Source organism: Calliopsis andreniformis, chromosome 3 (genome assembly GCF_051401765.1).
Source record: "Calliopsis andreniformis isolate RMS-2024a chromosome 3, iyCalAndr_principal, whole genome shotgun sequence".
NCBI classification, from domain to species: domain Eukaryota; kingdom Metazoa; phylum Arthropoda; class Insecta; order Hymenoptera; family Andrenidae; genus Calliopsis; species Calliopsis andreniformis.
Window position 1 is genome coordinate 9,493,644 of NC_135064.1, and position 13,348 is coordinate 9,506,991.

General features: G+C 39.4%; 2 protein-coding genes and 1 long non-coding RNA gene across 4 annotated transcripts in view; 2 read left to right on the plus strand and 1 right to left on the minus strand.

The window, feature by feature from the left end:
- Positions 1-13,348, minus strand: part of Kdm3 (Lysine demethylase 3) — a 400,441-nt gene that overhangs the window by 70,840 nt on the left and 316,253 nt on the right. The window lies entirely within an intron of this gene.
- LOC143176959 (uncharacterized) lies at positions 8,552-10,438 on the plus strand. Its single transcript, XR_013001519.1, has 3 exons — positions 8,552-8,684; positions 8,758-8,862; positions 10,094-10,438. It is a non-coding gene; the product is annotated as an uncharacterized LOC143176959 (long non-coding RNA).
- Positions 10,832-11,684, plus strand: LOC143188676 (uncharacterized). Its single transcript, XM_076393072.1, has 3 exons — positions 10,832-10,954; positions 11,005-11,158; positions 11,215-11,684. Exons 1-3 carry the CDS (start codon positions 10,832-10,834, stop codon positions 11,679-11,681), a joined length of 744 nt encoding a protein of 247 aa, XP_076249187.1. The 3' UTR covers positions 11,682-11,684.

A 13,348-nucleotide genomic window follows, 5' to 3' on the forward strand; every position in this document is an offset into this window, starting at 1 on the left:
GAATTTATTTATGCTCTCTCAAAGATCATATCGAGTGCAGAGCATTTGTATAACGAGCAAACTTGAGGCCTGAGCACAGAAGCTTTGCACTGTGCCCAGGCGTCAAGCTTGCTTCGTGTACCGATAAAAGTAATAATGAATGCTCAACGCAAAAAGTAAAAACGAACACACTATTTTTACCGTTCTTCGTCGATTCCAATTATCAGAGGATAATTTCTGTATCTCATTACGCTTTTACATATATCGAGCTGATTAAAACGCGTCCGCTATAGAAATAACTTTTCCTGATGTCTCCAGCTCGTTGCGTAAACAAGGCGAGTAAACGATTGTAAATACGCGTTTTACAGGACACGTAATCGATACGCGCGCTAATGATGTTTGAAACGGCTGATTCAGTGTTCGTTAAATATTCATGCGCGCGATACCACGACGTTCGATTATCTGCACGACCCGAGCCACCGACGAACCTCCCATCGCTTTCAAAACCGCCGAGGGAATTATCGCTCTACGTTTACGACTATTTTTATAATCTTAATCTTGGGAGTACGTTCATTCATCCGTGCCCACCGAGGAAAAATAACGTAAGTAACGACGATGAATCACAGCCTGCTACGAAATGCTTCCAATCTTCAGGTCTGGGTCAGGTACCATTAAACTCGAAAGAAGAAACCGAGAAGCACTTTTTAGCGAAAGACAAGCTATCTCACTGAAAAGCTTTTTTGTAGGAGATAAGGCGAGTTCAATTACTCGGTAATTAGAGGATTAAATATTGTGTTAGGTCACAGATAGTATTTACTGTAAATAACGTGATTTAAGTCGCCTTTAATCGTTTCGAAAATATTCAGCTATAAATATACTGGAGGCATTTCTGATCAAGAAATACGCCGGTTGAAAGGTTAACCTTCAAATGACGAATATAGATCCAACCGTACAGTGAATGTGTGCAAGGTGTATATACACAGTCTAGAATAGATTCTAAATTTAATTTTCATTCTATTATATTTTCAGATGCTTGCACCTGTAGAAAAAGTTTTATTATTGTTTAGTAACTGTTGCAAGTAGTTCGGTAAAGTAAACCTATGTGCCAAATGAATGTTACTGTAAGACTTTACGGTATGATAGGCTAGTAGAGTTAATCTAAACCAGTTCGTTTTTTTTTTAATAAGGTGATACAATTTTTGTACCATTCCATTGGTGTCACATAGTGATACAAAAAAATAATAGAACCATTAAATTTAATTAAAGAGACATTAGGTAGGTCTAGACGATTTGATGGAATAAGTTAGTTTCTTTCAGGAATTTTAGTAGGTCATGAATTTTATCATCTTTCGCATTTTCTTTAATGGTAGAACTTAAGTTGTATTTTAAGCGAGTGTGATTATATTTCTAACACTGTAGGATTAGGTGGTCATTTATTACTGTACAACTGGTTCCTTTGTCAGTAGATAGGATTTTATATTAAACTACTTCTCTTCCTTCACATTTTAGACAAAAGACAGCTGTATAAAAATCGAGGTAGATATACCCTAACAAATTTAAATATAATTCTGACAACAATAACCAAACTGTTCCGTGCTTCACGCTCAGCCCGAGTCTTAAACTAACCTGACGAGGGGTTAAAATCTCTAGAATCCTCCGTCACTTCAGCACTTCCACCCTTGCATCTCGTACACCAAACCCACCCTCTACCAGTAAACAAAAAATTTCTACAAAGGCCCTTCATAAAAAAAAACAATTCCTAAAAATACTCCAAAATCAATCACGATAGCTCGTAAACAACGCACGCCTGAATTCTCTTTACCAACGACCACGCAAACACGCGTGCTCCAATTACAGCAGACACGGTGCCGTGATCATCTGGAGTCCTCGCGTCCGAAAACAGCCGCGAGATTGAACGCAGTCGGTGAGTTCGTTCACGATGAAGCGGCACGGAATAAATGTTTCCCCGCTGCCTAAATACCATTCAGGAGGATAACCGAGGAATAAAGAATGGACAGAGGGGAGGGGCCACGGTTCGATGTTCGACGAGGGTGTTTCAGCGAAGGCCCGAGGCCGATCAATAAATCCAGCGAAACGCAGCATAAAAGGTCGAACGGTTGGGCGAGGGTGAGCACCGAGGGTTGATACGGATGATCGATCGGAGGAGGGTGATTTTGCAGGGATGTTCGGGGCTTGAATGGAGACTGGAAACGACGTAAAATCGAATAACGACGGGGTCCTAGGGGACGAGGTCGGGCTTCTCGACACCCATGCGCTCGTAATCGGCCATCGGGGTTTCGACGATGAGAGGGAGAGATTGACTGAAACACAATCGGTCATAATTTCAACGGAAATGTTTTTTTATTCGAAGCTTTGGCGACGAGCTAATGGCGGGATTATTAACGACGAAATTCTCTGTATGTCAGTGATAGGGTTTATGGTAGAGATTCGAGTCGATTAGAAATTTAATAGGATTTTTTTATAGGTGCCAGTGAATATGAACGTGGTCTAAGAAAAAATGTAAAGGAATTGGATTTATCACTTATTTAGTGTTGCTTTGATTTACCTTCGTTATGGAATGAGTAGATACTAAATTTAACTTTCTTTTAGTTTTTTACTTAGAGATCACTTTCATTTTATTATTACCGACACGTATGATCTTGAGAAACTAGGGTAATATCTGAATTTACTTTCAATTTCCGTCTCTGTAAATCAAATCTAAGTATATCATAACACATGATAGATCGTTATAGACTTATGGTAATGATTATAGTAAGCGGGACCTGTTTTCTTGGGAAAATATTTATGTCTGATTTTCGATAGATCATTCTCAATCGAAACGTTATACCTTTTTTATTGAGATTGTTTCAATTCAGGATTGCAATATTTTACAAACTACATATGATACTTTTAATGTTGCGTGTTTTATGTTTGTTGATCTTTGGCGTTCGGGCAGGTTTCAAAAGATACTTTGGCTGCACCTCGGTTTTACGCAATGATTCCTTACGTCAAGTTTGTTCAGTTAATGGATCAGTCAATTGTATATTGAAAACGATGCAATAACTTCTTCTGTGAACGATTTTATTGCAATATTTTTAGATGCTGCTTTCAAGTGTTTTTAAATTTAAGTATTACTAGGCTTGTACATTCAATTCGTGATTTTTGAGTAAACATTCAAATTTTATTAGAGAATCACGTAATATTTGTCACTCAACTAGGCAGTGCTAAATCATGTAATCACGCATCATATTTTTAAGAATTTACCATAAGGTGGGGAATATTTGAATTTTAAATGTTCACTAATATCTATCTAAAAACTGAATCAATAATTAAATTCTTGTGCTACTATTGATTTTTTTTCAAAATATAAATGTATTGTATGTATAATATGATAACGTACCTATGTAGACTATTCTAACTATATCTATATTAAAAAAGAAGTCTTTTATAGAATTTAATACGGACCTCGCAATAAGTTTACTTTTAATTAACGATCCTCGTCTACAAACTCAATTACTAACCACCGTCAATATTTCAAATTACGAGCCCCTAACTCCATAAAAAACTCAACAGATATCAAAACTCATAACCGAACTTCCTAAACCTATAACACTTTTACAAAGTTGAACTCCCCAAACTCTACCAATTTATCGAGTGCCTCGAAACTTTCCTAACCGACCGTACGTTTCCCTCGGCTCTCTCGACGACCGTAGGAAAAAGGACAACGAAAATCGATGAAACAGAGCAGCTCGGAGGAACTTTTTCCCGTGGGAGGGAAATTTGGGACAATGCCAGAAGGCCAGGCGGCAATTAGTTCGCGATTGGCGTATCACGAGCGCCGATTCTGGAACGGAGTTTGACCTCGATAATCGAGCACCGGTTCTGCGGGCGAAGGTTTCGCTAAGAGAGCCGTGCGTGGTTCGACGAAACGATTAGATTAGCTCCGCGTGCCACGCTCCACTGGCACCCGTTCACGATTTCTCGAATAATGTATTCCTCCCTCTCAGTGCTGGCCCAGCGCCAGTATATGTTTACGGAAATCTCGAGGTAAAGGGAGCGAGATAAGAAGCCACGCTCGAGCGAAAGACGGACTCTATTTACGGTCGCGCCGAGCACGGAGACAAAAGAGACTGCCGCTGGCTCGACATTCGCGACCACTGTATAAATGGCGGCGACGTTTGCTTATGGAAACGCGATACGCGTGACCTGTGGGTGAAAGAGGATCCAGGAGACAGGCGTAACGCTCTTGGTCAGTGGACAACGCAATTGAAGAGGACTTGCGACAAGTAGAGCAAGTGCCAAAATTGGAGAACTTTGTTTTCTGTGTTATATAGAATTTTCTTTTAACAAAACGCAAAATTGTTCAATTTTGACATCTGTGCTACCTTCTGTGAGAACACTTTGATTTTTGACTGGGTGAACTGTAGTACTCGTATCCCACGAGAAGTCCCTTGAAATGTGTTGCCCCTGATGCGTTACAAAGGACTTCTCATGGGACACGAATAGTAGGTACTTGATAATAGATTAATATGGTGAAGAATGCCACAGGGAACAATTTTTATTTTTAAGCCTCCAGTACGCAGTGACACAGATACGTATCATCTTACTTCCTTTTTATTAATATTTACCTACTGTAAGTTTAACCCTTTCGTGACTGAATGATGCTTTTATCGCAATTTTTATTTTTAGTTTTGTATGTTAACTAGGTTAACTTAGGCTGGCAGAGAAAAACATAGGACATATATACCTACTCCATTAGCCAGGAAAGGGTTAAAATATGAACTGATGAACTGTGACTAGTTTCATATTTGCGTATCATGCAATGTTTCATGTTTGCATTATAATATTGAACCTAGATTATTAACAGAAAACTGTGAAAGGAGGAAAAATAATTTTTTTAAATTATTATTTTCCATCACATTTTAGAGAAAAAAATTACTCTATTTCAAAACAAAACAAAAATAGTGGACTCACAACTACGAACACTCAATTTTAAGATACAAAGACTTTGATTAAAACCTACTAATATTAAATATTTTCTAAACTAGTATGGCATTAATTGGAATGTATAAACAAGGTATGCCATACATTCCCAACTTTCATTATAAAGTCTTTGATACTTAAATGAAACCAGTAATAAAAATACGTCACATAGTGTCAACCATATTCCGTGTCCATAATTGAAGGTTAAAATCAAAGTACAAACGAGCACAGAGAAATGTAATAAGTCGTTCTAACGAGTCTTTAGCTCCAATTTCTGAATATTCCTACTAGCTTCTTGAAACCACCATACCATTTTGTACATCTTGATTTCTCAAAACATTTGCTCTTCTGAACGAACAAACTCACTCAACGATTCGATCATTCCCGCTCTATCTGAATTCCCAGTTCGCTCTGAATGCCCAGAAAACACTGTGCCCATTGTCTTCCACCAGAGAACTCGTTGGCAGAGTAAATGGGTTTTTGCAAGGCTTCGAGCGAGCCTCGAGCCTTTTTCCTCGATCCCAAGGCCTTCGACGGAGGCTGGATCGCTTCCCGGAAACGGTTCTCGTTCCACGAGATTTCGTGAAACGAGTCGCGTCAGCGAGCCGGTTCGACTACTATTTTTAAAGGGTAGCCCGATATATTCGGCCCGAGCGCGAAACCCGCTCCTCCTCGGCCATCGTGATCACCCGAACGGGTTCGGTAACCCAACGACGCGTTCCTCGTTCTTCGTTCCCCTTGATCTTTACCCGCGCCGACTGATTTACCGCTCCATTGCTCGTTCCCCGCGTCTAATTATATTCCGGCAGCGAGAAAGAATGCCTTGGCTGCTTCCCGATGGGCACCACGGTCCGTTTCACCCGCGGCTCCGTCACGGAGCAATTGTTTTTTCAAAATCTAATGCCGCGCATAGCGATCTCGTCTTATGTTCGAGGAATCAGGAAGACCAAAATTGAGTAGAGTAGAATCTAACAGAACGTCGAATATTCGATATTTTTGTTATATTTAGGGACGATGGACACGAGAGATACTCTGACGCACAATTTTGTGGCGATCATAGGTTTTTCTTTGGTTCTCTGATTAGAAACAACAGAGACAGTCACCCAGACCAAGCTTGAGTACAGTAGAATCTCGGTTAACGGAGCGTCGAATATTTAATATTTTTGTTATATTTAGCGCCGATGCACACGAGAGATACTCTGACGCACAATTTTGTGGCGATCATAGGTTTTTCTTTGGTTCTCTGATTAGAAACAACGAAGACAGACACCCAGACCAAGCTTGAGTACAGTAGAATCTCGGTTAACGGAGCGTCGAATATTTAATATTTTTGTTATATTTAGGGCCGATGCACACAAGAGATATTTTGACACACGATTTTGTTGCGTTTTTTTTTGCATTCTAATTACGAAGCAGATATATGATCGCAATGGGATCGCGCGTCAAAATATCGCTCGTGTGCATCGGGCTTTAGGGTTGCAAATATTTCTGTGGTTCTGGAGAAAACAATGGAGAGAAGAAGGCAATACCAGTACACTACACAACTACAGATTAGATACAGACGAGTTCAAATTCATGAACCATCTTCCCAGGAAAGAACAGGTCACCCTACGTATACTAAGGATAGGTCATACTAAATCCAAGCAATCATTTGTAATATCAAAAGAAAATGAATTATTATGTAATCTCTGTGGGGAAGCTATAACTGTCAGACACAGTCTTGTTTCCTAAAGGCAGAGTTCTATCCTTTATCAACACGAGGAAGACGACTTAAATAATGCGTTCGTGGCTTATACATCTATAATGAAAAAATATTTTAAAAACGAAATCTGAGAAAAATGAGATTTTTAAAAAATACTGGAAATAATAGCGGGCTTACAAGTAAAGATTATGATACTAATTCTATAATTACATTTTTTTCTACGAGGTTGTTAATGGATCATTTTGAGATTCTTGATATTTTCAATGTTGTAAAATCATAATGTTTTAAAATCATAATTATTCCTCCTCGGAATTACTCTTTCAATTTCCTTCTCCACTTCTGAATAGCACAGAAATGTATTAACACACATAAACTGACCCGAACAAAACTTTTCTAATTTTCACAAACTCCTTACTCGTCCTGATAAAGTGTTCCAAGAAATTTCATTAAACTCAGAGCAATTGGATTCGAAATCTTCCGTTGTGATTCCTAAGTACATAACACTGTATATTCTACGCCCACCATATTATTCTTACATTTAAAGACTTCGCAATTACCCCTTAATCGCCACGGGCGCCTTTACATCGCATTCGACAGAGAGCTCTTGCTGAATTAGATAATCGAGGAGATCGTGAGCGACCCATTAGCTCGATTAAACAAGTAACGACTGAACTTTAAATCTGTTATTCGGTTAAGTATGCTTGGTCCGCGATGAGACACTGTGCCAAAAATAGGGCGTCGAACGAACCTGAACCCAAGCAGCAGAGATAAATTAATAAAAATATAGAAAATACTATTAGCAACAAAATGTAGACATTCTCAACACCACAACTACAACCTACTCGACCAGCCAAAAACATGGAATCACTTGAATTCTTATTATCTACTTCTGCTGTTCATCAATATGGATTAGGTAGTTTTACCTAATAATATGCAACATCACAAGAAATAGAATCTAAATAAAAATTTACGCCACCTTTTAAATACTGTAATTTCCTATTCTATCTGTTTTCTATATTTTTGAAAATTATATACATTCTGTAACTTTTTATACATTTCAAATTCTCATAAATGTATAAACATCCCCAGTCTATTTATCCCATTCTTTCTGGCAGAAACATTTCGGCAAATATAAAATATTATAAATATTTCTGAAAATATAAAATACTACCGTACCAAATCCATTTAATTTTCCCTAATATCTTATATTCATATGATAGCATTTTACATTTCAGAAATTACAATATTTTAAAATAACTTCATATTATTGCGTTTGGCCAAAACATTTTATCATGGATAGTATTAATCTTCCAACAGATAATGTGAAAATTTCTACTGAGATATGGTCGCACAGTTTTGGTCGGTAGAGTAATTTCTCGAGTGACCCTTCTTTCCAATATTCCCAGCTGAAGCACCTCGTTAGGTCACGTTGCGATTAAACAGCCACCCTGTGCATCGTGGATCGTTTAACAACTCGTGCGCGTAAAGTAACGACACTTGCGTAAGCGCGCGCGGCTCGAAAATAGAGCAAGAGATATATTCGCGTAGAATAGCCGAGGAAGGTCAGCAGGTTGTTGAACGTGCCCCGTTGACGAAGGAGTTGGCGTATCGGCGCTCGTTGCTCGCCTCGTCGCAGCCTTTGACCTTTCGCGGGAATATCGTTTCGCAGAGTTTACGAGTCGACTCCCTCTCCCTCTTTCTTTCTCACATTCTCTCTCCGTCTAGTGCTGACGATCGACCGAAGATGGCTTCAGTAACCTCCGAGCTTTATTACGGAGCGACACGAACGCGCTTCAGCTCGCGCGCGAGCGCACGCTGCACGATCCTCGCACGACTCGCTTCTGCCGAAGGTCAATTGACTTAACGAGAAATCAAGGCGACCTGGAAACTGGATCGACGCTTTTTTCAGCCTTCCCTTTTTCGTCTTTATTGAAATCCTTAAGTCGGTGATTTGAGGCTCTCGAAGGAGCTGCGACGCGATGAAGTTGTGGCCGCTGATGAGATCTATTTGAGGGACTTGGTAGACAAATTGGAGTAAATATAGCGATCCTACGATCGATAATTGCTTTTGATTGTAGCGATTCTTCGTTAAGGTCGAACGCTTCGAGACAATGGACCGATAAAGAAGCTTGGAATGAGGCCATTCACTGGCGACATGTCAGTCCTCATTATGGTAGACTGGAGATGTCTGCACAAACGTATGTTTCTTCTATGTGAAATATGATTACATAGAACTTAAATCAATATTTGTGCCGCTAATTATGTCAGTGGTCTTAAGTCAACAATTTTTTAAAAGTTGAATTTATTTCTGTAAGGTAAGTTGATGCAAGACCAAATAAATGATAAATTCAATTCTTTTAGATTTTTTTACTCAGACTACTTTTATCATTGTTGGCGCATTTATTCACCCCTATACGTATAATATAATCTATACTTTAGATGTTTTGCATCTTTGGAATAATAACAAGTTCTTCAAGTCTCTCTAATATGTAATTGAATGGATGAGTTGAAGAATAGTACAAATTCAAAAATATCAAGAAGCATTTCAAGATATTTAATCCTACAGTGTAGTTCTATGCATTTTACAAGTCTGAACCCCTAAGCCAGAGGATTAAGTCCACCTGTTTTCTGTGTGACTTAATACACTTTGGCTTTGGGGTCTAGATATAATTTTGAGATCATTTGAAGATAGTTAACTTTGGACTTGTACAGTTCTTCAACACACCCATTCAATTTTAACATTAATTTTCCAATTCCCATGAAGCAAATACCAAAGAATCCATTCACAAAGCCATCTACAGATAACCAAGACTGTCCATTTTGACCCAACTCATGTTCCAAGCAACTCTATTAATCCCACACCCAAAAAAGGCAAACTCCATTTCACTTTTTTCCCGATTAACTTTCTTCGTCGAACGACTCCGCCATAAAACCCATTAGCTACCGAAAAAGAGTTTTCATCTTTGATCGACGACCACACGCGACCTCGTTCCACGATTTCCCATCGAGGGAACGCTTCTGTCAAGCCAATTTTGTCGCCGAGTCACGCTCGCCGTTGATCCGACGGAGCATCTTCGATCAAAAGCATAAACAAACGCCCTGCTGACCCGAATATCGAAACCAGTCGGCCAGAATAACGCCAGTCGAAAATAATCCACTCGAGCTGCGGAATTCGCCGCGCCCCTCTGCCCCCATCCGCCTCCGCCTTGCCCAGCGGATATTCCAAATGCGAAATTATTTCGCCCCCGCTTATTCACGCGAAGCCAGCTGGGAGCCGAGCCAACCGAGAAGTCCCTCTTTCATCTTCTTCCTCGAATTCCACGCAATCCGATCCTAACGAACGCACTTCTGCGCGCGATTAATTCAGAGATTGTTTCTGGACGCATAAAACATGTCTAAAATAGATGCTACTTTATATTTTTGTTTTAGGAAACTCGTTGCCGATGGAGCGATTTATGAATTTATTCAGAGCGGGTTATTAAATTCACGTGTTTACGTACCGATACATTCGAAGTCTAAAAATGTTTTCTTTTTGGACAATAAGACTGAGGAAATTGGAGCAGGCTGTGTAATAATTAAAAATAGAGATGGAAGGAAGAATATAGCATAGCAGTTTTGATGGGAATAGACGTGAATGAATCTTGAAATGGGTTGTTAATAATTGATTAAGGAGTGGATATGAAAATAGTAGTTTCAGTTTATTTTTCCCAGTCCTACTTTTACTTCGAACTGCAATGACGAGGATAGCTCAAATTAAAAGTTGATATTTTTATTTAGAAGATTAAGACAACTGAGAACTCTATCGACCATTATCAGAAAGTAGATAAGTATATAGTTTTTATGCAAACATGGAATAATATTTTGAACTAGGTCTACAGAAGTAGTGACCCTGAGCTCGAAACAGTTCAACTCCTTTGAAACACCACGTAATAATTGTAAAATAAAAAAAGTTATTTCAAAAAGTTGGCAAGTCCCTCAAAAATAATCGACATATTTAACAGGATTTGAAATTGAGATACAACAGGAAAAAAATTGAAGAATTTAACAAAATGGTTGCCACTCCACGATCACTAGTCTCGTTTCATGAATAATTTTCGAGGTTCCCTCTACAATCGAAAAATTTGCATGAAAGCATTATCTGCAATATGTAAATATCGTGGGCCACCCATGATCCAAGCGGCAGGAAGCACATTTTCCTTTTATCAAATAACACATGACGCATACTTGATTGCCGAATCTGAATTGCAGGAAAAGTACCCTGTCAACACAGAACACTCACGCACAGTGGAGGCAACAAGTGCCTCTGCTCGGATTATTTGCCCGCTGACAAAAACTCGTAGAAGCAGCGCAGTGCCTTTTCGTTGTTCTACGTACTTCCGGGAAGTTCCTACTTATCCCGTCTCTACCTAATCTCTTCTTTCCCTTTACTTTCGAACTTCGCCGACTCGATAGAAACGCTCGAGCTGCGTCAAAGTACTCCAGGTGAACGACTACGTAAGTACCTTTTACTACTACCAACCACCTTTTGCCGCCACAAGCAGTTCGAATAGTTCCAGATAAAAGCAAAAAACGACGACGAGAAACAGTCGAAGAGAGGAGATCGAACGAGAATGTTTCAATACGAAACAGAGTCCATTTCCATAATAAGTCGATACCAGGGAACGATTTCTCTCGCGTCGAAAGAAAGTGGAGTCCTGAAAGAAGCGAGCGCAGCGAAGTCACAGCGGAAACGGCTATCTGCGATTCAAACTCGAGCTTCCGATATTCAGACCTCGTGCCAGACCTCGGAAATACTCGCAAACGCGATTTCGTCGAATCGCGTTCGCGCGGCCCTGAATCGGAAATCCGTTTTACCAAGCAACGCCTGTCCTCGACCCAAGACAATATCCACGCGTTCCCGTTCGAGCTGATTGTTTTATTTCGCGAGCGCAAACAACGCCGAGGATTTCATAACGATCGTTTCGTAACACTAGGCAGGCGAATTTTCACGAAAAATACGATAGTGTTATTGGCGTAGCGATAAGGAGCGAATCAGCGGATCCAAAACAGCCAGCGTCGATTCCAAGACGACAAACAGCCTCGGGCAGATAAGCGTCGCGTCGAGGAGGCGATCGATAAGAGGCAACTATGAAAACAACCGGTGATATATCGAGCTGGGTAAACAGCGAATATATCGCGGATCGAGTTGACCAAGCTTGTTTACCCGCCAGCTCGTTTGCATTTCTGCATTCTATTACGATTCGCGTCGGCGATGCGAAATGTTACAAAACATTGATAACAGATGGGTGAATCGAGGCGACGGAACGAAGCGAGCCACGCTGCGTCATATTTCCATCGTTATTTAAAACACTTTCGCAACATAATCGGTGGAAAAAACGCGATATGGAAGCGTTTGCGCTAGTCACGAGGAGAGCAGCGAGCGAACTGACGCTCGAGAATTCACTGGAAGACACAGGGCGTTTCAGAAATGGTGGTACAAGGGGAAAAGGGACGATTTTATATGAAAAAGTAAGACGAAAATGTGGAATAAAAATTGTTGATATTCAGTTTCGTTTTAGAGAAAATTAATTTTGAATTATGACTAGGTAAAATAAATGTCTCAATACCTGATTGCTTAAGATATCAAATGTCATAGTAAGAAAACAACAAACTAAAGCTGTATGTCCTGATACTTTAATTATAAGGTACCAGAAACATAGGATACTATTTTATGATACAATTTTTTTATTTAAGTAGGTTACCCCATATATTAGAATTTAAGCCTAAAATTGAATCAAATGAATGTTAGTATTTAGGTATTAGTGTACCAAGTATATCAACCTACAGTTTTAGGAACATGAGTGCAAAAAATGCTTTTAGCCTACTGTAGAGACAATCAGTGGTCACACCGAGAGTGTTCCCCTTATCCCATGAACCCTTCAAATACGCAAAACTGTACTTTCATACACTTGCCCCCGGCTATAACTCAAAATCAATTTTCTTGAAATCGAAGCATATCAATAAATTTATTCTACATTCTTGGCTTATTTTTTCCTGTAGAATCACTCCTTTTCTGCTCGTACCACCAGTTTTGGGACACCCTGTATGTCTGGTCGACCCGTTGCCTCCGACGCCGATAGTGTAACCTGCGCGCGCGCGTAAGCGCTGATAAGATAAGTCGCTGCTCGCCATAGGGCGACAATGGCGATTTTATACGAGAATACGAGATAGGCGCGCTGTATGCACATCTCTGTTTAAAAGTAATTAGTAGGGTAAACTCAGGTTAGTTCACGATACAGGTTACTCTGTGATATTTTTTCAATCGTTGATATAATTGAGAAAAAGTGGAACAGATAGCGTTAAGTGCCTAGTTTATATTTCTCTTTTCCTCAATTAAATTGAACATACGATTTTCGTTTTAGTTTTATTTTATTTAGTTTTCGTTTTATTCTCCAATGTTTCGTAAGGAATTAAGAGTAAAACAGATATGAGACGATCTGAGAAATAGCTAATCAGTGATATTAAGGAACCATTTATATATGCAATCCAATACTGAAGTGTTTTTCAATAACGTAGCGAAAGTGCGAAAATTGAAAAATTTTGTTCATATGGTGTGTACCACATAGAACATTTTTTTAAACAAAAAAATTCTTTAACAAATATAGAAGTTACACTTATTTTCGCTTAGCATGGCCACCTTACCCC

What these genes read in the sequence shown, in the direction of transcription:
- LOC143188676 (XM_076393072.1), top strand. Translation starts at nt 10,832, where the DNA reads ATGATCCAAGCGGCAGGAAGCACATTTTCCTTTTATCAAATAACACAT. An exon ending in AACACTCACGCACAGTGGAG is followed by an intron (nt 10,955 to 11,004) that starts GCAACAAGTGCC and finishes AAAAACTCGTAG; the next exon opens with AAGCAGCGCAGTGCCTTTTC. An exon ending in TACTCCAGGTGAACGACTAC is followed by an intron (nt 11,159 to 11,214) that starts GTAAGTACCTTT and finishes CAGTTCGAATAG; the next exon opens with TTCCAGATAAAAGCAAAAAA.